Here is a 26,386-nt window from a genome sequence, read left to right as displayed (position 1 = left end):
GGCTTGGGGCATGCCAGCCTCCGATCACCAGAGCAGGGTCATGCCTGTCGGTAGGGGGAAGTGCTGAGAGGGGCAGGTGGAGGAGACACTGCAGGAGGTGGTCTGCAGGGGGGGTCTGGGGTGGCTTGGATGAGCGGGTATTGGTCAAAGAAGAGGGGGAGGGGATGTGAGAGTGGCAGGCGGTGGCTGGCCAGTTAGGCCAGAACAAGGTCAGTGGCCGAATGGGGGAAGAACACGTCAGACGGCGGAGCACTGGTAACCAGCTTGCTAGCGAGAACCTAGATTTACAGTAGATTTCCCACCATCCGTGTGACCCCAGTGAATGCAGAGCTCCTCCAGGCCATACACCACTGCTGAGGCGCCCCCAGGAGTTGCAAAGCGCCTGGCTTTGCTTTCCAAGGCCTGGTCTGGAGCTGCTGACTCGGGGAAGTCTCACACCATCACAGCTTTGGGGGTGTGGGCGGGGCTCTCATGGCCCTAGAAAGAATAAACTCACCTCCACGGCAGCTGCAAGCTTCCAGTCACTGCAAACGTGGCTTTTAAGTAATCTCTACACCCAACCTGGGGCTTGAACTCACAACCCTGAGATCCAGAGTTGCATGCTCTACCAACTGAGCCAGCCAGGTGGCGCAAACGTGGCTTTACAACGGCCACTTGGCACCCCATCCTCGGGGCAGTTTGATCTTGATGCCAATCCTTGACGAATTTTGCGGCGGGAGGAAAAACACAGAGGGAAACGTAGGGACTCGGCAATTCCACGAAGCACGGCAATCGCTTCAAACCTACTGACTTTGGGTGAGGAATCTAGTCAGCAAGAGTCAGAAATCTGCAAGGTGCTAGGGCCCAGTGGGGCTTTCTGTTAAGATGGGAATTTAGCATCTGAGATTCCTTCAGAAGGGCGGGACAGCCGCCTCAGAGAATCTCTTGGAACATCAAGATCATTATTAGTAGCAAATACATAGGTTCGGTGTAGAGTCCAATGAGAAGCCCATGTTGTGGGCCCAGGTCAGCTCCAGACGGTGAGAACACAGATCACCCCCTGGCTCACCGGCATCATTCTCCCCGCAAGGCTAGCTTCCCTCAGCAGGGTTTGCGAGAGCAGGTGGGGCAGCCCCTTGCCAGAGTCCTTTCCAAGGCCTTGTACGTAATGCTGCATTCTTTTTCTGAAAGAAGGCCCCAGAGTTAAGTAAGTTTCAGGCCCTACAAGTTCCTGTCCCTCTCAATCCTGTGGCGTGGAGGGTCTAGGCAAGCCCCCTGTGTCTGTAAGCAGGTTGAGGTTGGTTTGCATTTGAAATAGGATTTTTAGGCCCAGAAATTCAACAGGGGCTATTGAAAGGATTACACATGCTTTGATTTGACTGGCAAATAATAAAGTGACCAACAAAGGGAAATCCTGAGTGACTTGATTTGATCTGTACTGTCTGAAGTTTTGATTTGCTGGGGAGGAAATTTTTGCTTGCTGCTTCTGTCTGGGTCAGAGGCTGGATGTTTTAAGCCACCGTCCAAAATAGAACAGTGCTGGCTTTTGTGTATTTGGCTTAGAAGCCTTTAGGGGCCTCTAGCAGCTAGAGAGACTTCTGCAGGGACGAGGATGGGCACGAGCTCTCTCTTGCTCTCTTGCTCCTGTGGCAGAACAAAACCATTCTATCAAGGAATGACCCAGAACGTGAGGTCACGTGGCCAATGTCCATTTCCCTCCCGGGCCCCTCTTTCTCCCTGTGGACATCTACACATCGTCCCTGGACGTCCAGGCACTGTGAGAAAAGACCCTGAGCCATTCTGGGGAGCAGAGGGGGTGGGGGGGGACATTCCTGCTGGGAGGGCGCAGCTCCTCCCTATAGCCGGCTGGAGGCAGACTGAAGAGGTCCGACCCCATCTGCAGGCTCTCCTCTTGCATGGTGCTGTGCAGAAGCTGGGCTTCTTTTTGTCTTTCTCCCTCTTGGATTCCACTGCAAGACTTGACCCACAGTCAACCTACTTCCAATCTTGGCATCCCGTCAGTTCCTTTTATTTCCACTCCGGGTGCTGCCAGCTCTGTTCTGAGCTGCGGATGCAAACTGCAGCGGCATTCCCTGGGCCAGGTGGTTTGGAGCCGAGAGCCAGGCAGCGTGGGCTGAAGGTAGGGGGGGGAGAAATTCTTCGGGAAGGGCTCCCAGCAAATGTGAGGGAGTAATTCAAGGTTACACTGGGTTGACTTCCAAAGCACCCACAGCCCCGAGTGGAAACAAGTCCTGTTTGAACTAACTTTAGAAACATGACGAGTGTGGACCACCTTCGGATTTGCCCTCATTCACACACCAGGTCCTGGGCTCCTGGGACTAAAACGTAGGACTAAGATAAGAAGGCCAAAGCTGGCTCCAAGCTCCCTTGGAGGTCCAGCACTTTGGGGGAAGTTACACTGAACCAATCTCCTTGGGATGGAGATTTGCCTCCTTGAAGTCCACACAAAGAAGTAAAAGCAATGGGCACATGCAACACCTGTTCTCCAGTGAAAAGACATCCCCCTCTGCTGATATCAGGGCAATTCTGGGAGGCTCATGAATAGCCGCAGACCCCAATGATACAAGGCATCTGGATAAGCTCCTGAATGAACCCCTGGAGCCTCCGTCTCGCCCTCAGTGAAATAGGAAAAGCAATACTTTGCAGTGGTTTTGGGGGTGGTGAGGAGTCAGGTCTGCAAAGCAAGGTAGGGCTCAATGCCTGGGAGCCACAAACGTTGATGTTCGTGCAGACCACAGGAGCCGAAAGGAACCAACGGGAGAGCCAGCCCCCCACGGGCAACACTCACTAGTTACGTGGCCCTAACACGGGTTCCAGGGAGAAGTTCATTTTTACTATAGGAATTAGAAGTTGGGCAATCTAAAGGATTCTGACATCCTTCTGTCCTTATCTTGCCACAGGAAAGTACAGATAATGTTCCGAATTTCAAGGGCCACCTGGGGCTGGGTCAGGGGCAGGAATGGTGCTGGGAAGTCTGGGAAGCCCGGACCGGAAGCCAAGGGACTCGCTTGCTGGGGCACCTGCTGGTGCTCTGATGGAAGAACCAAGCAGTTGACCTTGGAACGGTGCCAGCTCCTGGGATAGTGAGATCATGTCAAAGGCAACGTCTGCCACCCACCAAGGCCCGGTGCCCCCCAGGGAGCAGAAATGTCTCTCCCAGGTAGGTGAGGGCTGATGTATCCAGTTGGAAAGGGTAACTTTTGGGGGTGACACTGGGTGACTGGGCTTCCAAAGCAAATGCTGGTGAGGTTGACCCAGTTTCCTCTGTTGGGCAGAGAGGGGGTGGGCTCTTTGGGAATGTAGTGAAAAAGGCCACCTCTCTGCAGAAGCTGCAAAGAGCACAGGTACCACAAGGCTACTTTAGAAAGCATGTATAAGCATCGTTCTATCTGCAGTGGTAGCTGGGGCAACTGCAGAAAAGGCTGCCAGGCTAGACTGGGACGGCGTCCATGCTGGGGGTTGGGTAGCAAAGCCACAGAGGCTGATGAGAGTCATGTGGGTGTCAACCTAAGGGATGGTAAGGTCCTACCCTGGTGGCAGGAGACACAGTGGCCTCAAGGAGGCGGGGTGGACGGCAGAAGAGAAAGCTGCAGAGGAGGGGACAGGGCTGCTTGGGACACAGTAGGGACCCCAGGGGGCTGCTTACTGGTGAACCCTGGTGTGGGCACTCAGGAACAAGAACTCCCGGCCCCACTCCGGCCTCTCCCCAAAGCGCGTGTGTGAGGATTAGCTTGGTGTCTGCAAATGGTTCTTATAGGATGGTGGTCTTCATTGTAAACTTGCCTACTACAGGTTTGTTTTATGTCTGTCTAATCAGACTTTGAGTTTCTTTCTTTTTTTCAAAGATTTTATTTATTTATTTGGGAGAGAGAGAGAGAGAGCAAGCACAAGCAGGGGGAGAGACTGAGGGAGAGGGAGAAGCAGACCCTCTGGTGAGCAGGGATCCTGACCCGGGGTCTGATCCCAGGACCCAGAGATCATGACCTGAGCTGAAGGCAGATGCTTAACCAACTGAGCCACCCAGGCACCCTAGACTTTGAGTTTCTCAAGCAGGGACCATTTCAAAGAAAGACTTAGATCCTTCCATATCTATGAAGGCAGGAATGTGGACAAAGATGTAATTTTTTTTAAAAATCAGTGATAAAAGGTGAAATGAAAGCATTTTGTGAATAACTTCATTTCAGCCAAAACTACTTAATTCTTAAGTTTGAAGCCAGAGAGAGAGAGAGAGAGATCATGTCCTATATATTCTTGTCAATCTCAAACAGAACCTTGCCATACAGACTGAGAAGATTATAATAGGAGGAAGCCCAGAAGAAGGGTACCTGGGTAGGAGATCAGCCACCTCCAATTTGAAGTCTAACCCAAGATAGAACATAGGAGGAGGGCTGGTGGGAGGACACGGGTCACAGCATGTCCCAACCCAGTGAACTATGAGTAGAGGCAATCGTTAGGCACCCTGCTCGTCCCCATAGCAGCATACAGAACATTCAGGGCTCAACCCACGTACCAGGCAGACCTTTGCAAGGGCCAGTGGAGAGACTGGCCATTACGCTTAGGATACACTCAGAGAGACTTCGGTGGCTAAGAAGGGGTTCAACTGAATAATTCTTAGGGCTTAAAGTATGGTTCTGTTGAAGGCAATGAAGACCAATCTGGAATGGAACCCCATCCTTCCATAGAAAGACACAGGCATTTGTGCCTGGTCAATAGAGTTGGCCACTAGGAATTTGGGGTACACAGCACTTAGTGAAAACCAGTGTTCTTTTGTGCTCCCATTAGATCTAGGACTATTACTCGTTTTTTCCAGCTAAGAAATCATCCCCAGAGCCATCAACGGCTGGGCAATGTGTCCATGCTGTGTGGGCTAAAGCTGCTCTGGGTTCTCCCGGGGTAACTATGGGGGACTTTCGCTACCCCAATTCCTCGCTTCCTTCATACTGATCCCCCCCCTTTCCCCATCCACCTTGAGGGGTGGCTACACTTCAGCCAAATAGGACAGGATCATATGGTGCACTGTGATTAGTTCTATCGTTATACCTCGGATACGAGTATAAAACCCACGGCCTGGGAGAATGATGCTGGACCACATAATCAGCCTGATCATCCAAATCTCAGAACATAAATCATGAGTCAGATTCTTTTTGTTTTACCTAGAAAACTGTGGGCAGGTTTATCCTCCACCACGCGAATCCTCCGAGCTCCTGCCGGAATGATAGCAGCTTCGATATAACCTGTGGTGTCAGAGAACAGAAAGGTGAAGCATGCCTCCACCCCCAGCAGAGGCCCACATAGAACTCCCTACCAAAATCCCCCCACCCACCCCCCACCCACTCCCATGGTGATTTCAGAGCCTGCTGCTGGCCCGGCTCTAAAAAATCAACTAACAAGGAGCGTTCTTCTATGGCCAGAACCTCCAGGCTGCCCAAATTCCAGGGAGCACCACTCCTGTGTGTCGAGAGTTGAATTGTGTCTCCCCCACCCACCCCCATTCTTAGGTTGAAGTCCTAATCCCCACTAACTCACAATGTGACCTGATTTGGAAATTGGGCCTTTGCAGATGTGATTCGCTACGATGAGATCCCACTGGAGTAGGGTGGGCACTTTATCTTATAAAGGGGGAATTCGGATGCAGACACACACACACACACACAACTCCTTGGAAGCAGAAAGCAGAGATCAGGGTGATGCATCTACAAGTGAAGCCACCAGAGGCTAGGGGAGAGGCATGAAGCAGATTCTTCCTTCCAGCATTCTGAAGGAAGCAACCCTGCCCACACCTTGATCTTGGACTTGTAGCTTCCAGAGTCATGGGACACGAATGGTCCACTGTTTATGCCACTCAGGTTGTGGTACTTGGTGACAGAGGCCCTTACAGACTGAGACAGCCTGGAATCCTGAGGGGACAGCCCCTCCCTGGAGCACAAGGGCAGCGTGCCCCTGTCCACTCCATCTGCGGGAGGTTCCTTTGGGCTTTGCTGTACTCTGAGCCCCAAATCCATGGAATGATGGCAGAAGCTAAGCTCCGTGCCCAGTGGCAAAACCACTTCTTAACACACAGTGCGCCATTGCCTGCTTCCACTGATCTCTGGGCATTTCTGCAACTCTCCCAGTGCATGCTTTGTCTATCTCCTTGAGTATTTCCAACTAATACAGGAGGTCCTCAGAGGCCTTCCTCTGCCCATCCTCTGACCCCACATGTGCCCAGACAGTGGGGGGATAATGAAGATTCAGGGAGGGTATGACCGAGGCTGCCGGACAGGAGGTCAGCCACTGGCTACCGCCTGGTTAACTGGCTCAATAAATGAGCCAAGCACTATGGTGAGATTTTGAAATGCAGGCTGGTAATCATTTTGTTTTGATTTTCATTTGGGTTTTAGACAAGGGTTATATGTGTTTGCTTCAGCAATTTAGATGATGATCCCAAATTAGATTGTGAATCCTTCCCCTGTGGTTCCTAAATGTGATCCTCAGAATCAGCAGGGGAGCATTAAAAAGGAGAGCTTTCTGAGCCCAGCTACGTAGAGATTATGGAAATACCTATTTGTGTGAGGTTGGTTTATTTCCTCATTTTCTCACAGTAAAACGAGCCTTATTTTTATTATAAAAATAGTACATGATAATTCAAACCACAGAAGGGGGAAAAAAAAGCAAAGCAAGATGAACCCGTACCATGTTACATTACAGAAATTATCCCTAAAAAGCCAAAATTTTGTAGACTAGCCTTTTCAGCATCTGTTAATGCATATAAAAATACATACACCATTTTATATGAATAGGTTATCATATGGAGTTTTAAAAGAGCAGGGACAACTTTAAAATAATTAGAGTTTTGCTAGGCAGTATGTGCCCAAGGTACAAAATTCAAGTTACAAAAGGTTATAGTAGAGGGGCGGAGCAAGATGGCGGAGGAGTAGGAGACCTGGATTTCGTCTCCTCTCAGGAATTCAGCTGGATAGGGATCAAACCATTCTGAACACCTACAAACTCAACAGGAGATCGAAGAAAAGAATAGCAACAACTCTCTCATCAGAAAAGCGACCACTTTCTGGAAGGTAGGACGTGAGGAGAAGCGAATCAGAGGTGATATTCGGGAGGATAGACGGCAGGGGAGGGGCCTCCATCTGCCGCTTCTGGCAAGTGATAGAGCCGCGGAGCACAAAATTGGAACTTTTAAAAGTCTGCTCCGCTGAGGGACGTCACTCTGGTGGCTAAGCGGGGGGTGGAAACATCCGGGACAGTGTGGTCTCGGGACCCTCGGGGTCACAGAAAGACCGGGGGTGCCTGAGTGTGGCAGAGCTCCCAGGTAACGGAGCAGGGAAGCCGGCTGCAGAGGCGGAGCCCAGGCGTGGGCTCTCAGCTCGGGGTTGCCATAAACCGTGATCCGCGGCACAGTCGGGCCACTGCTCCTCCAGCAGGGACCCAACAAGCGGCAGATCCGGGGAGACTCACCTTCCTCCCCCGGGAGGAGCCGCGCGGGAGTGCGCCGCAGGGATCTGCTGGGTTTGGAGACTCCACCCGGGGTCGGGTGCCAGAGATAGAAACGCGCGGTCACAGGCCGGGTGAGCACGGAGTGCGGCCGGAGACCGGGGAGACGGGAGTGACTGACGGCTTTTCTCTGGGGGCTCACTGAGAAGCAGGGCCGCGAGTTCTCGGCTCCTCCGGGGCGGAGATTGGGAGGCCGCCATTTTCACTCTCCGCCTCCAAAGCTGTACGGAAAGCTCGCAGGGAACAAAAGCTCCGGAGAGCAACCCCGAGCAGATTACTTAGCTGGGAGGGGGCAAGGGCGGGGCAATTCCGCCTCCGGCAAAGACATTTGGAAACCACGGCAACAGGCCCCTCGCCAGAAGATCAGCGAGAACAGCCAGCCAAGACCAAGTTTACCGATCAATGAGAACGGCAGAACTCCAGCGCTACGGTAATACTGCACATAGAATTCATGGCTTTTTGGCCATGATTCTTTAGTCTTTGAAAGTTAATTTTTTTTTTAAACTGTCTTTTTTTTTTAAATTTTTCTTTTTCCCTTTTCCAGCCAACATCTTATCAATCCCTTTTAAAAAAAACATTTTTATTTTTAGAGTCATATTCTATCCCTTCATAGTAGTTACCCTTATTTTTGGCATATATATATAAGTTGTTCTCTTTAAAATTTTGATATACAGTTTCTTCTAACAGATTAAAATATACCCTAAATCTCTAGTGTATGGCTTTGTTCTAGTCTCCTGCCTGATCACATTCTCTCCTTTTCTTTTCTTTTTTAAATCCTCTTCTTTTTTCAAACAACTTCTTATCAATTCCTTTTATAAAATTTTTTATAATTTTCATCTTTACATATTCCATCCCTTCATCCTATCAACCCTTATTTTTGTACATATATAAGTTTTTCTTTCTTTAAAATTTTGGAGGCACTCTCTTCTAACAGACCAATATACACCCAAAATCTAGTGTGTAGCAATGATCTATGAACCAGCCTGATCATATTTTGTTTTTTTTTGTTTTGTTTTGTACTGTTTTTGTTTGCTTTTATCTTTTTCTTTTTCTTTTTTCTTTCTTTTCCTTTCTTTTCCCCTGGCTTCAGGTCTTTTCTGATTTGTTTAGAGTATATTTTCTGGGGACTTTGTTACCCTGTTAGCATTTTGTTCTCTCATTCATCTATTCTCCTCTGGACAAAATGACAAGACAGAAAAATTTCACCTCAACAAAAAGAACAAGAGGTAGTACCTACTGCCAGGGACCTACTCAATATAGACATTAGTACAATGTCGATCTAGAGTTCAGAATTATCACTTTAAAGATACTAGCTGGGCTTGAAAAAAACATGGAAGTTATTAGAGAAACCCTTTCTGGAGAAATAAAAGAGCTAAAATCTAACCAAGTCGAAATCAAAAAGGCTATTAATGAGGCGCAATAAAAAATGGGGGCGCTAACTCCTACGATAAATGAGACAGAAGAGAGAATCAGTGATATAGAAGACCAACTGATGGAAAATAAAGAAGCTGAGAAAAAGAGAGATAAACAACTACTGGATCACGAGGGCAGAATTCGAGAGATAAACGATACCATAAGACGAAACGACATTAGAATAATTGGGATCCCAGAAGAAGAGGAAAGAGACAGGGGGGCAGAAGGTATATTGGAGCGAATTAGAGCAGAGAACTTCCCTAATTTGGGGAAGGAAACAGGCATCAAAATCCAGGAGGCACAGAGAACTCCTCTCAAAATCAATAAAAATAGGTCAACACCCCGACATCTAATAGTAAAACTTACGAGTCTCAGAGACAAAGAGAAAATCCTGAAAGCACCTCGGGAGAAGAGATCTGTAACCTACAATGGTAGAAACATTAGATTGGCAACAGACCTACCCACAGAGAACTGGCAGGCTGGAAAGGACTGGCATGATATATTCAGAGCACTAAATGAGAAAAATATGCAGCCAAGAATACTATATCCAGCTAGGCTGTCATTGAAAATAGAAGGAGAGATAAAAAGCTTCCAGGACAAACAAAAACCAAAGGAATTTGCAAACACAAAACCAACCCTACAAGAAATATTGAACGAGGTCCTCTAAGCAAAGAGAGAGCTTAAAAGCAACATAGACCAGAAAGGAACACAGACAATATACAATAACAGTCACCTCCAGGCAATACAATGGCACTAAATTCCTATCTTTCAATAGTTACCCTGAATGTAAATGGGCTACATGCCCCAATCAAAAGACACAGGCTATCAGATTGGATTAAAAAACAAGACCCATCTATATGCTGTCTGCAAGAGACTCGTTTTAGACCCAAAGACACCCCCAGATTGAAAGTGAGGGGGTGGAAAACCATTTACCATGCTAATGGACACCAAAAGAAAGCTGGGGTGGCAATCCTTATCAGACAAATTAGATTTTAAACCAAAGACTGTAATAAGAGATGAGGAAGGACACTATATCCTACTTAAAGGGTCTATCCAACAAGAAGATCTAACAATTGTAAATATCTATGCCCCTAACATGGAAGCGGCCAATTATATAAGGCAACTAATAACAAAAGCAAAGAAACACATCGACAACAATACAATAATAGTGGGGGACTTTAACAACCCCCTCACTGAAATGGACAGATCATCTAAGCAAAAGATCAACAAGGAAATAAAGACTTTAAATGACACACTGGACCAAATGGACTTCACAGACATATTCAGAACATTCCATCCCAAAGCAACGGAATACACATTCTTCTCTAGTGCCCATGGAACATTCTCCAGAATAGATCCCATCCTAGGTCACAAATCAGGTCTCAACCGGTACCGAAAGATTGGGATCATTCCCTGCCGATTTTCAGACCACAATGCTTCGAAACCAGAACTCAATCACAAGAGGAAAGTCGGAAAGAACTCAAATACATGGAGGCTAAAGAGCATCCTACTGAAGAATGAATGGGTCAACCAGGAAATTAAAGAAGAATTAAAAAAATTCTTGGAAACCAATGAAAATGAAAACACAACTGTTCAAAATCTTTGGGATGCAGCAAAGGCAGTCCTAAGAGGAAAGTATATAGCAATACAAGCCTTTCTCAAGAAACAAGAGAGGTCTCAAATACACAACCTAACCCTACGCCTAAGGGAGCTGGAGAAAGAACAGCAAATAAAGGCCTAAACCCAGCAGGAGAAGAGAAATCATAAAGATCAGAGCAAAAATCAATGAAATAGAAACCAAAAGAACAGTAGAACAGATCAACGAAACTAGGAGCTGGTTCTTTGAAAGAATTAACAAGATTGATAAACCCCTGGCCAGACTTATCAAAAAGAAAAGAGAAATGACCCAATTCAACAAAATCATGAATGAAAGAGATCACAACCAAAATCAAAGAAAATACAAACAATTCTAAGAACATATTATGAGCAACTCTATGCCAGCAAATTAGATAACCTGAAAGAAATGGATGCATTCCTAGAGATGTATCAACTACCAAAACTGAACCAGGAAGAAATAGAAAACCTGAACAGACCTATAACCACTAAGGAAATTGAAGCAGTCATCAAAAATCTCCCAACAAACAAAAGCCCAGGGCCAGATGGCTTGCCAGGTGAATTCTACCAAACATTTCAAGAAGAATTAATACTTATTCTTCTGAAACTGTTCCAAAAAATAGAAATGGAAGGAAAACTTCCAAACTCATTTTATGAGGCCACCATTACCTTGATCCCCAAACCAGACAAAGATCCCATTAAAAAGGAGAATTATAGACCAATATCCTTGATGAACATGGATGCAAAAATTCTCACCAAAACACTAGCCAATAGGATCCAACGGTACATTAAAAGGATTATTCACCACGACCCAGTGGGATTTATCCTTGGGCTGCAAGGTTGGTTCAACATCCGCAAATCAATGTGATACAATACATTAACAAAAGAAAGAACAAGAATCATATGATCCTCTCAATAGATGCAGAAAAAGCATTTGACAAAGTACAGCATCCTTTCTTGATCAAAACTCTTCAGAGTATAGGCATAGAGGGTACATACCTCAATATCCTAAAAGCCATCTATGAAAAACCTACAGCGAATATCATTCTCAATGGGGAAAAACTGAGAGCTTTCCCCCTAAGGTCAGGAACGCGGCAGGGATGTCCACTATCACCACTGCTATTCAACATAGTATTGGAAGTCCTAGCCACAGCAATCAGACAACAAAAAGAAATCAAAGGCATCCAAATCGGCAAAGAAGAAGTCAAACTCACTCTTTGCAGATGATTTGATACTTTATGTGGAAAACCCAAAAGACTCCACCCCAAAACTGCTAGAACTCATACAGGAATTCAGCAACGTGGCAGGATATAAAATCAATGCACAGAAGTCAGTGGCATTCCTATACACCAACAACAAGACAGAAGAAAGAGAAATTAAGGAGTCGATCCCATTTACAATTGCACCCAAAACCATAAGATACCTAGGAATAAATTTAACCAAAGAGGCAAAGGATTTGTACTCAGAAAACTATAAAATACTCATGAAAGAAATGGAGGAAGACACAAAGAAATGGAAAAACGTTCCATGCTCATGGATTGGAAGAACAAATGTTGTGAAGATGTCAATGCTACCTAGAGCAATCTACACATTCAATGCAATCCCCATCAAAATACCATCCACTTTTTTCAAAGAAATGGAACAAATCATCCTAAAATTTGTATGGAACCAGAAAAGACCCCGCATAGCCAGAGGAATGCTGAAAAAGAAAAGCAAAGCTGGCGGCATCACAATTCCGGACTTCCAGCTCCATTACAAAGCTGTCATCATCAAGACAGTATGGTACTGGCACAAAAACAGACACATAGATCAATGGAACAGAATAGAGAGCCCAGAAATGGACCCTCAATTCTATGGTCAACTAATCTTTGACAAAGCAGGAAAGAATGTCCAATGGAATAAAGACAGTCTCTTCAACAAATGCTGTTGGGAAAATTGGACAGCCACATGCAGAAGAATGAAACTGGACCATTTCCTTACACCACACATAAAAATAGACTCCTAATGGTTGAAAGACCTCAATGTGAGACAGGAGTCCATCAAAATCCTAAAGGAGAACACAGGCAGCAACCTCTTCGACCTCAGCCGCAGCAACTTCTTCCTAGAAACATCGCCAAAGGCAAGGGAAGCAAGGGCAAAAATGAACTATTGGGACTTCATCAAGATAAAAAGCTTTTGCACAGCAAAGGAAACAGTCAACAAAACGAAAAGACAACCGACAGAATGGGAGAAGATATTTGCAAATGACATATCAGATAAAGGGCTAATATCCAAAATTTATAAAGAACTCATCAAACTCAACACCCAAAGAACAAAGAATCCAATCAAGAAATGGGCAGAAGACATGAACAGACATTTTTCCAAAGAAGACATCCAAATGGCCAACAGACACATGAAAAAGTGCTCAACATCGCTCGGCATCAGGGAAATCCAAATCAAAACCTCAATGAGATACCACCTCACACCAGTCAGAATGGCTCAAATTAACAAGTCAGGAAATGACAGATGTTGGCGGGGATGCGGAGAAAGGGGAACCCTCCTACACTGTTGGTGGGAATGCAAGCTGGTGCAACCACTCTGGAAAACAGTATGGAGGTTCCTCAAAACCTTGAAAATAGAGCTACCATATGATCCAGCAATTGCACTACTGGGTATTTACACCAAGGATACAAATGTAGGGATCCGAAGGGGTACATGTACATATAAACCCTGATGTTTATAGCAGCCATGTCCACAATAGCCAAAGTGTGGAAAGAGCCAAGATGTCCATCGACAGATGAATGGATAAAGAAGACATGGTATATATATACACAATGAAATATTATGCAGCCATCAAAAGGAATGAGATCTTGCCATTTGCAATGATGTGGATGGAACTGGAGGGTGTTATGCTGAGCGAAATAAATAAATCAGAGAAAGACATGTATCATATGACCTCACTGATATGAGGAATTTTTAATCTCAGGAAACAAACTGAGGGTTGCTGGAGTGGGGGGTGGGGTGGGAGGGATGGGGTTGCTGTGTGAAAGACATTGGGGAGGGTATGTGCTATGGTGAGTGCTGTGAATTGTGCAAGACTGTTGAATCACAGATCTGTACCTCTGAAACAGATAATGCAATATATGTTAAGAAAAAAAAAGAAGATAGCAGGAGGGGAAGAATGAAGGGGGGGAAATCGGAGGGGGAGACGAACCATGAGGGACGATGGACTCTGAAAAACAAACAGGGTTCTAGAGGGGAGGGGGGTGCGAGGATGGGTTAGTCTGGTGATGGGTATTAAAGAGGGCACGTTCTGCATGGAGCACTGGGTGTTATGCACAAACAATGAATCATGGAACACTACATCAAAAACTAATGATGTATGGTGATTAACATAACAGTAAAAAAAAAGTTATAGTAGAAAGGATGTATCTCTAATAAGATATATCCTGTACTTAGATACCTTTCTAACACTCTTTTTATAATAATTTGTATATTTTGGCTGGGTTCCTATAAAGCCTATTGAAACATCTGCTCATATGATGGTTTTGTTTCTTCCTTTCTAATCGTTATGGCTTTGATTTCTTCTCCTTCACCATTCTGGTTGGAACTTACAAAACCTTGTTGTATGCAATGAGAGATTGTGGCATCCTTGCCTTATTCATGATGTTCCCAGGAATGCCTCCAAAGTTTTCCCACTGAAAATGATGTCTGGTCTTGTAAGGTGATGGATATCAATGATCAGGTTAAGGAAGTTCCCTTTTATCCTAGTTAAGAGCTTTTGTTACAAAGAGATATTGAAGTTAATGAAGTGTTTTGTATCTACTGAGAACATCATATTGTTGTTTTTTTTTTTATCCCAAACAACCCAAAGACCTCAGGGCATTTGAACTGTAATCACACTGGTCATGGCTAACGTGGTGGGTGGGTCAGTATCTTAGCTTTGTCTTTCCTTCACCAGTACATTTTAGTTAACTGTTATTTCTGTTTTATTCTGATGCTTTTCTGTAAACCTTTAACTGTATTTGCATTTTTATGATATGGTTTGTCAGCTGGTAAGTGAAATATTTTAATCCCTGGATATTAAAAGATAGGAAATCAGCATAATTACACTGTGCTCTACTTTCTTACATCTTACTTTCAACTTTTATTGTCTGAATCCTACATTGTATTCATTTATAACATTTATCTTTTGCTAAGATAAGTCCTGCAGTTGTTTTAGTCTTAGTCCTAAAAATTAAAAAATTAATTCATTATGTGTCCCTCTGCCAGTTTCTTCAACAAGTTCTTACTTCAAGTTTGTGCTCTTTGAGATGGGCTTGTGAGAGAGTTATATTTTCTGAAATGTAATATAGTAAAAAATTATTGTTTGATGTTCTTATACTTGAATGTCAGTTTGACAGCTATAAAATTCTTGGCTCACACTTTCTTTCTCTGAGCCCGCTGCTATGAGTTGTTCCATTGAATGTTAGTGAGGAGAAGACTGAGGCCAATCTGATGTTTTTATTAGGTTACCTAAAATTTGGATTGAATGCTTACAAGAAAAAATCTGATAACTATTAGGCTAGTCATAGTTTAGTAGAATTTTTTCCTGGGGACATGAGGCTATACTATTATTATATATTTTTCTGATCAAATTTGGTTTTCCTTTTCAGGGACACCAAATTATGCTTGATTTTCTTTTTCTGCCATTGTGTTCATTTGATCTCTTACCCTTTTGATTCTTTGTTCATTTCCATTTTGCTCTGCTCATTTTTCTCAGTCCTGTCCTCCACGCTTCTTCTTGTGTTCTCAGCAATGTTACTTTCCTTTGTTTCCATGTGGACTTGGTTTCTGTGAAGGATTCATGTTCTTCTTTGACATCTTTCCATAGCTCTGCCAAGTCATGTTTCATCTCCCTCTGTTGCTTCATTGTATCTTCATTGAGGTCTCATAACTTAGCTATGAGTTCTTGTTTTATTGAGGCTATTGTTTAATCAGTTTTTGGAATTTATGGCAGTAACATCTGGTCACAATTTTCATCTTCTCTTTGGCAACATTTTTCTGGTATTTTTTTCATTCACTTGTTCTCTCATCTTTTATCCCTTTCCTATTGCAGTGATGGATCCTGTTCTGATTTTCTTTCTAAATTACTAATTTTTAAGTGACCTGAGTTCTAATTATACCAGCTGCTTGCAGTAGGCTTGTGCAATAGGGAATAATAGGACAGTGTCATAGGCTAGCAGGGCTTTTAATTGTTAGGACAGAGGTTTATGTGTATCAGTGAATTTTTATTTTTGTAAAAAATTATGTATATTTTTTTTAATTTTTTTTTTAAAGATTTTATTTATTTATTTGAGACAGAGAGAATGAGATACAGAGAGCATGAGAGGGAGGAGGGTCAGAGGGAGAAGCAGACTCCCTGCCGAGCAGGGAGCCCAACGCGGGACTCGATCCAGGGACTCCAGGATCATGACCCGAGCCGAAGGCAGCCGCTCAACCAACTGAGCCACCCAGGCGCCCAAAAAATTATGTATTTTAAATTTATACAAATACACATGTATATTTTCTCATAAGAATTTTATAATATAGGTAAATCTCAAATCTTCTTAATCCCACTCCCCTCCCTATGGGAATTGCCACTATCAGTCTGGTGTATTTTCATTCAGATGTTTTACTATTTATACACAAATATCCATGAAAATTGAAGATATTTATATTTATATTTTACATAAGCATTAGGAGTAACATTATGACTGAATGTTGTACTATATTATACTTTTTTTAACATGATATATCTTTGAGATCTATCCATGTGAGTGTGTGTAGCTCTACTTAATTTTTCATTTAAATTGTAGTTTACAAAATTACTCCCCTACTGATATACATTTAGGTTGTTTCACATTTGTTACTGTTAGAAACAATGCCATCTTGCGTATGAATATGCACTCAAAACTAACAAAATAGTAGCAACCTAATCCAGCAACATATAAAAAGGATTATATACCATGATCAAATAAGATTTATGCCAGGAATTCAAGGTTAGTTTAACATGTAAAAACAAATCAATGTAATCTATATAAAAAACAAAACCACAAAATCATGAAAGTATCCATAATAGATTCAGAGAAAGTATTCATAATAGTATTCAGTATTTGACAGGATTTAACACCCTTTCATGATAAGAACACTCAACAAACTAAGAATACAAGGGAACTTCCTCAACTTGATAAATAGCACTTACAAGACACCCACAGCTAACATCAGACTTAATGGTGAAATACTTTAATGTTTTCCCCCAAAAATCAGGAAGAAGACAAGGATGTCCACTCTTGGTACTTCTATTTAGCATTGTACTGGCAGTTCTCTCCACGTTGATCAGGCAAGAAAGATTTTTAAAAGGCATCCAAATTAGAAAGGAAGAAGTAAAAACATCTCTATTTGCAGATGTCAAGATCTTATATACAGAAAAATCCTAAGGAATACACTAAAATATTAAAATAGGTTCAGCAAGGTTGTAAGACATGAGATCAATATACAAAACTCAACTGCTTTTCTAGGCATTAGGGTTGAATAGTTCAAAATGAAATTAAGAAAACAATTTGAATTAAATAGCATCAAAAAGAATACTTAGGAATAACCTTCACAAAAGATGTGCAAGATTTCTACGCCAAAAACTAGAAAATGCTGTTGAAAGGTATTAAAGAAGATCTAAATAAATGGAAAGACATTCCATGTTCATGGATGAAAAGATTTAATGTTAAAGTGGGAATACTTCACAAACTGACTTACAGCTTTGACATGGTCTATATTAAAACTCCAGCTTTTCATTTTCGTTTTTTGCCAAAAAAAAAATGACAAGCTGATCCTGAAATTCATATGGAAATACAAGGGACCCAGAATAAACAAAACAATATTTAAAAGGAACAAAGTTGGAAAACCAACACTCATTTTAAAGTTTTCTAGCCAGCTATAATAATGAGGACAATGTGGCACTGGCATAAAGACAGACCTCTTTTTAAAGATTTTATTTATGTATTTATTTGAGTGAGAGAGAAAGAGAGGGAGGGCAGGAGCAGAGGGAGAGGGACAAGCAGACTTCACGCTAAGTGTGGAGCCCGAGGCAGGGCTCAATCTCATGACCCTGAGATCACGACCTAAGCTGAAATCAAGAGTTGGATGTTCAACTGACTGAGCCACCCACCCACCCACCCCAAGACAGACATGTTTATTAATGGAATATAATTGTGAATCTATAAATAAATTCTTTATTGACTTCTTAAAAGCAAAAGCGCCAAGAATATTAAATGGGGAAAGAATAGTCTTTTCAACAGTGTTGGGATAATTGGATATCCACATACAAAGGAATGAAGGTGGACTCCAATCTCAAACCATACAAAAAACCTATCCTAAAATGGATCATAGACCTAAATCTAAGAGCTAAAACTATGAAACTCTTGAAGAAAATATAGGAGTAAAATTTTTATGACCTTAGATTAGGTTTCTTAGATATGACAGCAAAAGCACAAGCAACAAGAGAAAAAAAAAAGTAGATTACATCAAAATTTAAAACTCTGTGCTTCCAAGGTCACCATCAAAAAAGTGAAAAGCATTTTGATAAAGAAACTATCTAGGATATATAAAGAAAGCTTATAATTCAATAATAAAGTGACAAATAATCCAATTTAAAAATAGGCAAAGGATTTTAATAGACATTTCTCCAAAGAAGATATACGAATGGCCAGTAGGCACATGGAAAGATGCTCAAAATCATTAGTCATTAGGGAAATGCAAATCAAAACCACCATCAGATACTACTTCACACCCACTATGATGCCTATAACCAAAACAATAGACAAGAAGAAGTCCTGTAGAGAATGTGGAGCAAATGGAACCCTCATTCATTATTAGCAAGGATGTAAAATGGTACAGGCACTTTGGAGAAGAGTTTGGCAGTTCCCCCCAAAATTAAACAGAATGACCATATGACCGACCAATTCCATTCCTAGGTACATAGCCAAGAAGAATGAAAACACATGTCCATGCAAAAACTTACATACAATGTTCACATCAGCATTATTCATAATAGCTAAAAAATACGTGGACACAACTCAAAGACCCGTCAAATGATGAATGTATTTTTTTAAATGTGGTATAAGAACACAATGGAATATTCAGCAATAAAAGGAATGAAGCCACTGATACATGCCACAATATGGAGGGACCTTGAAAATACTATGCTAAAGAAGCCAGTCACAAAGGACCACATATTGTACGTGCCATTTATATGAAATGTTCAGAACAGAGAAACAGACCTAGAGAGTGGATGCCGAGGGCCAGGGTAGGTAGGAGGGGGATGGGGAATGACTGTGGATGAGTGCGGGATTTCTTTTTAGGATGATTGTGGTGATGGTTGCACAACTATGTAGATGTACTAAATACCCACTGAATTGCACATTTTAAAGGGGTGAATTTTATGGTATATGGACTTTATTTCAATTAAGATGTTTTTAAAAAAAGAAATAATAACTGCAATGAACAGTTTTGCACATGTCTCATTGTGCATATATACCATGTCCTACCCAATCAGCTGTGAGAATTGCGGGGTCAAATATACATGAGCTGAAATGTTACAAGGATAGCTCAATTGCCCTCCATAACAGCTTGACTAATAGAGAAACCAACCCTATATGAAGTTGTCTGTTCATTCTAAATACTTGAAATTAGCAATCTTCTTAACATTTGCTAACCCAATAGGTGAAAAAATTATTATTTGGGAGATTTAATTTGCATTTCTCTATCAGTGTGGCTTGGCATCTTATTACATACTGATTGGCCATTTGCAGTTCCTTTTCAGTTAACTGCCTTGTTGAGAAGCACTGCCCATTTTTCTACTGGCTTTTTGTTTTTATTTAATTCATCAGCAGGAATTTTAAAAGGGTATCTTAGTACCTATTAACATATATTTAATGTGTTTTGAACTCAAACCCTTTACTTACTAGACTTATTGCAAACATTTTTTTTCTGTCATTTGTCGTTTGTTTATGGTGCCCTTTACCACATGTTTTATTTCGAAGCTCATACTTCTGAGATCTTTTTGTTTTCTGATGGCTTCTTCTCATTCTGTACTAGTTTTATGGATATAGTCGCATCTCAGATCTTTTTAAGAACAGTTGGTAGAGATTTTGCACTTCTGTCACTTGAGTGATCTTCTTTTTCCTGTGGGTCATCTTTTCAGGTTCCTTGGTCTCTCCCATTTCTGTTGCAGACTCTTCCAAGAAGGATGCCACAGATGGGCTGTCTCTGTGAATCTGGGCAGGGTTTGCTGACCATCAGGATTGGCTTTCAGCTGTGGGGCAGAGAGCCGTTGTTGGGTGCTGACAACTGAAACAGCGAAATGTTTGCTCCATGTGCTGTGTTGTGGTGCTGGCCACCAATGATCTCCAGGTCTCTCTCCGGAAATGAGAGGGATTTCCCTGCCCTCTTAAACTGTGTGACCATGTGAACTACTTTGATCCTTAAAATGTGAGTGAGGGGGGTGGAGCAAGATGGCGGAGGAGTAGGAGACCTGGATTTCGTCTCCTCTCAGGAATTCAGCTGGATAGGGATCAAACCATTCTGAACACCTACAAACTCAACAGGAGATCGAAGAAAAGAAGAGCAACAACTCTCTCATCAGAAAAGCGACCACTTTCTGGAAGTCTTTTCTGATTTGTTTAGAGTATATTTTCTGGGGACGTTGTTACTCTGCTAGCATTTTGTTCTCTCATTAATCTATTCTCCTCTGCACAAAATGACAAGACGGAAAAAATCACCTCAACAAAAAGAACAAGAGGTAGTACCGACTGCCAGGGACCTACTCAATACGGACATTAGTACGATGTCAGATCTAGAGTTCAGAATCATCACTTTAGAGATACTAGCTGGGCTTGAAAAAAATATGAAAGTTATTAGAGAAACCCTTTCTGGAGAAGTAAAAGAACTAAAATCCAACCAAGTAGAAATCAAAAAGGCTATTAATGAGGTGCAATCAAAAATGGGGGCGCTAGCTGCTAGAATAAATGAGGCAGAAGAGAGAATCAGTAATATAGAAGATGAAATGATGGAAAATAAAGAAGCTGAGAAAAAGAGAGATAAACAACTACTGGATCACGAGGGCAGACTTCGAGAGATAAGCGATACCATAAGACGAAACAACATTAGAATAATTGGGATCCCAGAAGAAGAAGAAAGAGAGAGAGGGGCAGAAGGTATAATGGAGCAAATTATAGCAGAGAACTTCCCTAATTTGGGGAAGGAAACAGGCATGAAAATCCAGGAAGCACAGAGAACCCCTCTCAAAATCAATAAAAATAGGTCAACACCCCGACATCTAATAGTAAAACTTACGAGTCTCAGAGACAAAGAGAAAATCCTGAAAGCAGCTCGGGAGAAGAGATATGTAACCTACAAGGGTAGAAACATTAGATTGGCAACAGACCTATCCACAGAGACCTGGCAGGCCAGAAAGGACTGGCAGGATATCTTCAGAGCACTAAATGAGAAAAATATGCAGCCAAGAATACTCTATCCAGCTAGGCTGTCATTGAAAATTGAAGGAGAGATAAAAAGCTTCCAGGACAAACAAAAACTAAAGGAATTTGCAAACACAAAACCAGCCCTACAGGAAATCTTGAAAGGGGTCCTCTAAGCAAAGAGAGAGCCTAAAAGCAATATAGACCAGAAAGGAACACAGACAATATACGGTAACAGTCACCTTACAGGCAATACAATGGCACTAAATTCCTATCTTTCAATAGTCACCCTGAATGTAAATGGGCTAAATGCCCCAATCAAAAGACACAGGCTATCAGACTGGATTAAAAAACAAGACCCATCGATATGCTGTCTGCAAGAGACTCATTTTAGAACCAAAGACACCCCCAGATTGAAAGTGAGGGGGTGGAAAACCATTTACCATGCTAATGGACACCAAAAGAAAGCTGGGGTGGCAATCCTTATATCAGACAAATTAGATTTTAAACCAAAGACTGTAATAAGAGATGAGGAAGGACACTATATCATACTTAAAGGATCTATCCAACAAGAAGATCTAACAATTGTAAATATCTATGCCCCTAACATGGGAGCAGCCAATTATATAAGGCAATTAATAACAAAAGCAAAGAAACACATTGACAACAATACAATAATAGTGGGGGACTTTAACACCCCCCTCACTGAAATGGACAGATCGTCTAAGCAAAAGATCAACAAGGAAATAAAGACTTTAAATGATACACTGGACCAAATGGACTTTACAGACATATTCAGAACATTCCACCCCAAAGCAACGGAATACACATTCTTCTCTAGTGCCCATGGAACATTCTCCAGAATAGATCACATCCTAGGTCATAAATCAGGTCTCAACCGGTACCAAAAGATTGGAATCATTTCCTGCCGATTTTCAGACCACAATGCTTTGAAACTAGAACTCAATCACAAGAGGAAAGTCGGAAAGAACTCAAATACATGGAGGCTAAAGAGCATCCTACTGAAGAATGAATGGGTCAACCAGGAAATTAAAGAAGAATTAAAAAAATACATGGAAACCAATGAAAATGAAAACACAACTATTCAAAATCTTTGGGATGCAGCAAAGGCAGTCCTAAGAGGAAAGTATATAGCAATACAAGCCTTTCTCAAGAAGCAAGACAGGTCTCAAGTACACAACCTAACCCTCCACCTAAAGGAGCTGGAGAAAGAACAGCAAATAAAGCCTAAACCCAACAGGAGAAGAGAAATCATAAAGATCAGAGCAGAAATCAATGAAATAGAAACTAAAAGAACAGGAGAACAGATCAACGAAACTAGGAGATGGTTCTTTGAAAGAATTAACAAGATTGATAAACCCCTGGCCAGACTTATCAAAAAGAAAAGAGAAATGACCCAAATCAACAAAATCATGAATGAAAGAGGAGAGATCACAACCAACACCAAAGAAATACAAACAATTATAAGAACATATTATGAGCAACTCTATGCCAGCAAATTAGATAACCTGGAAGAAATGGAGGCATTCCTAGAGATGTATCAACTACCAAAACTGAACCAGGATGAAATAGAAAACCTGAACAGACCTATAACCACTAAGGAAATTGAAGCAGTCACCAAAAATCTCCCAAAAAACAAAAGCCCAGGGCCAGATGGCTTCCCAGGGGAATTCTACCAAACATTTCAAGAAGAATTAATACCTATTCTTCTGAAACTGTTCCAAAAAATAGAAATGGAAGGAAAACTTCCAAACTCATTTTATGAGGCCAGCATTACCTTGATCCCAGAACCAGACAAAGACCCCATCAAAAAGGAGAATTACAGACCAATATCCCTGATGAACATGGATGCAAAAATTCTCACCAAAATACTAGCCAATAGGATCCAACAGTACATTAAAAGGATTATTCACCATGACCAAGTGGGATTTATCCCTGGGCTGCAAGGTTGGTTCAACATCTGCAAATCAATCAATGTGATACAATACATTAACAAAAGAAAGAACAAGAATCATATGATCCTCTCAATAGATGCAGAAAAAGCATTTGACAAAGTACAGCATCCTTTCTTGATCAAAACGCTTCAGAGTATAGGAATAGAGGGTACATACCTCAATATCATAAAAGCCATCTATGAAAAACCTACAGCGAATATCATTCTCAATGGGGAAAAACTGAGAGCTTTCCCCCTAAGGTCAGGAACGCGGCAGGGATGTCCACTATCACCACTGCTATTCAACATAGTATTGGAAGTCCTAGCCACAGCAATCAGACAACAAAAAGAAATCAAAGGCATCCAAATTGGCAAAGAAGAATCAAACTCTCACTCTTTGCAGATGATATGATACTTTATGTGGAAAACCCAAAAGACTCCACCCCAAAACTGCTAGAACTCATACAGGAATTCAGTCAAGTGGCAGGATATAAAATCAATGCACAGAAGTCAGTGGCATTCCTATACACCAACAACAAGACAGAAGAAAGAGAAATTAAGGAGTCGATCCCATTTACAATTGCACCCAAAACCATAAGATACCTAGGAATAAATCTAACCAAAGAGACAAAGGATCTGTACTCAGAAAACTATAAAATACTCATGAAAGAAATGGAGGAAGACACAAAGAAATGGAAAAACGTTCCATGCTCATGGATTGGAAGAACAAATATTGTGAAGATGTCAATGCTACCTAGAGCAATCTACACATTCAATGCAATCCCCATCAAAATACCATCCACTTTTTTCAAAGAAATGGAACAAATCATCCTAAAATTTGTATGGAACCAGAAAAGACCCCGCATAGCCAGAGGAATGTTGAAAAAGAAAAGCAAAGCCGGCGGCATCACAATTCCGGACTTCCAGCTCTATTACAAAGCTGTCATCATCAAGACAGCATGGTACTGGCACAAAAACAGACACATAGATCAATGGAACAGAATAGAGAGCCCAGAAATGGACCCTCAACTCTATGGTCAACTCATCTTTGACAAAGCAGGAAAGAATGTCCAATGGAATAAAGACAGTCTCTTCAACAAATGGTGTTGGGAAAATTGGACAGCCACATGCAGAAGAATGAAACTGGACCATTTCCTTACACCACACACAAAAATAGACTCAAAATGGTTGAAAGACCTCAATGTGAGACAGGAGTCCATCAAAATCCTAAAGGAGAACACGGGCAGCAACCTCTTCAACCTCAGCCGCAGCAACTTCTTCCTAGAAACATCGCCAAAGGCAAGGGAAGCAAGGGCAAAAATGAACTATTGGGACTTCATCAAGATAAAAAGCTTTTGCAAAGCAAAGGAAACAGTCAACAAAACCAAAAGACAACCAACAGAATGGGAGAAGATATTTGCAAATGACATATCAGATAAAGGGCTAGTATCCAAAATCTATAAAGAACTCATCAAACTCAACACCCAAAGAACAAAGAATCCAATCAATAAATGGGCAGAAGACATGAACAGACATTTTTCCAAAGAAGACATCCAAATGGCCAACAGACACATGAAAAAGTGCTCAACATCGCTCGGCATCAGGGAAATCCAAATCAAAACCTCAATGAGATACCACCTCACACCAGTCAGAATGGCTCAAATTAACAAGTCAGTAAACGACAGATGTTGGCGGGGATGCGGAGAAAGGGGAACCCTCCTACACTGTTGGTGGGGATGAAAGCTGGTGGAGCCACTCTGGAAAACTGTATGGAGGTTCCTCAAAAAGTTGAAAATAGAGCTACAATACGATCCAGCAATTGCACTACTGGGTATTTACCCCAAAGATACAAAAGTAGGGATCCGAAGGGGTACGTGCACCCCGATGTTTATAGCAGCAATGTCCACAATAGCCAAACTGTGGAAAGAGCCAAGATGTCCATCGACAGATGAATGGATAAAGAAGAGGTGGTATATATATACAATGGAATATTATGCAGCCATCAAAAGAAATGAGATCTTGCCATTTGCAACGACGTGGATGGAACTGGAGGGTATTATGTTGAGTGAAATAAGTCAAACAGAGAAAGACATGTATCATATGATCTCACTGATATGAGGAATTCTTAATTGCAGGAAACAAACTGAGGGTTGCTGGAGTGGGGGGTGGGGTGGGAGGGATGGGGTGACTGGGTGATAGACACTGGGGAGGGTATGTGCTCTGGTAAGCGCTGTGAATTGTGCAAGAATGTTGAATCTCAGATCTGTACCTCTGAAACAAATAATGCAATATATGTTAAGGAAAAAAAAAAAAGAAGAAGAAGAAGGTAGCGGGAGGGGAAGAATGAAGCGGGGAAATCGGAGGGGTAGACGAACCATGAGAGACGATGGACTCTGAAAAACAAACAGGGTTCTAGAGGGGAGGGGGGTGGGGATGGGTTAGCCTGGTGGTGGGTATTGAGGAGGGCACATTCTGCATGGAGCACTGGGTGTTATGCACAAACAATGAATCATGGAACACTTCATCTAAAACTAATGATGTAATGTATGGGGATTAACATAAGAATAAAAAAATTAAAAAAAAATGTGAGTGAAAGTGATGTGCACATGGGAGCTTTAAAAGCATCAGGACCTGATTTGCTGTGTTCTATTTTTCCTGCCAAGGTGATCAGGGCAGCATCTGAACAATAAAATCTGTCAGCCCAGGTCCATGAGTGGCTCAAATATGCACACCCTCCTACCACCCATATTGGACATGCAGCATGAGCAAGAAATAACCTTTTGTGTTAAGCCACTGAGATTTGGTGGGGTGGTGGGGGGGTTGTATTGTGTCTTGTTTATTGCAGCAAATCCAAGTCTATTTATTCAGATTCATGTACATGTGAGATGTCCTTGTTCGCCTTAAACATGAGCTGAAATGTTACAGGTTCCTTTTCTTTCCTTTTTTTTTTAAAGTAGGCTCCATGCTCAGTAGGGCCCACCATGGGGTTCGAACTTACAACTGGAGATCTGAGCCAAGAGATCAGGAGTCGGACACTCAACCGACTGAGCCACCCAGGTGCCCCTTAATAAGTTCCTTTTCATTCATTTTAAGGTGAGCTTGGGAAGAGAGGAAGCACTTGTTTTTCAAGCTGCCACCTTGGATGGAAAGTTTAGCAGCATCTGTCAGTCTTGACAGCAAATGCCTGGGTGTTGTTACTATAGATCCAGCTCTAGAAGTTTTACAAATTCCTGTTCTACTTGACTTAGGGAGACTCCACAGATGTAAACACAGTTCTGGCTGAGGGCTGAGGGCTGAGGGCAGTTGTCTCACTTCGTGTGCTCTGATCCTGATTCCCAGGCAGGATGACTTTAACCAGTTGGGGTGTGGTCCTCCAGTGATTCCTTCCAGACCTTCCCATTGCCACAGGGAATGGGAACGCTGGCTCACCCCAACAGCCTGCCCG

At 42.3% G+C, this 26,386-nt stretch overlaps 1 protein-coding gene across 1 annotated transcript in view; it reads right to left on the bottom strand.

Annotated features, from left to right (window-relative positions):
• Positions 1–26,386, bottom strand: part of ADAMTS17 (ADAM metallopeptidase with thrombospondin type 1 motif 17) — a 342,817-nt gene that overhangs the window by 81,467 nt on the left and 234,964 nt on the right. The window contains exon 15 of the mRNA XM_021680437.1: positions 5,154–5,234. Within this exon, the coding sequence (XP_021536112.1) occupies positions 5,154–5,234 (81 nt within the window). The remainder of the gene's footprint in view (positions 1–5,153; positions 5,235–26,386) is intronic.

Source organism: Neomonachus schauinslandi, chromosome 9 (assembly GCF_002201575.2).
Source record: "Neomonachus schauinslandi chromosome 9, ASM220157v2, whole genome shotgun sequence".
Classification (NCBI taxonomy): domain Eukaryota; kingdom Metazoa; phylum Chordata; class Mammalia; order Carnivora; family Phocidae; genus Neomonachus; species Neomonachus schauinslandi.
Note: the sequence above shows the minus strand (reverse complement) of the source record. Positions and strands in the feature narration are given on the sequence as shown.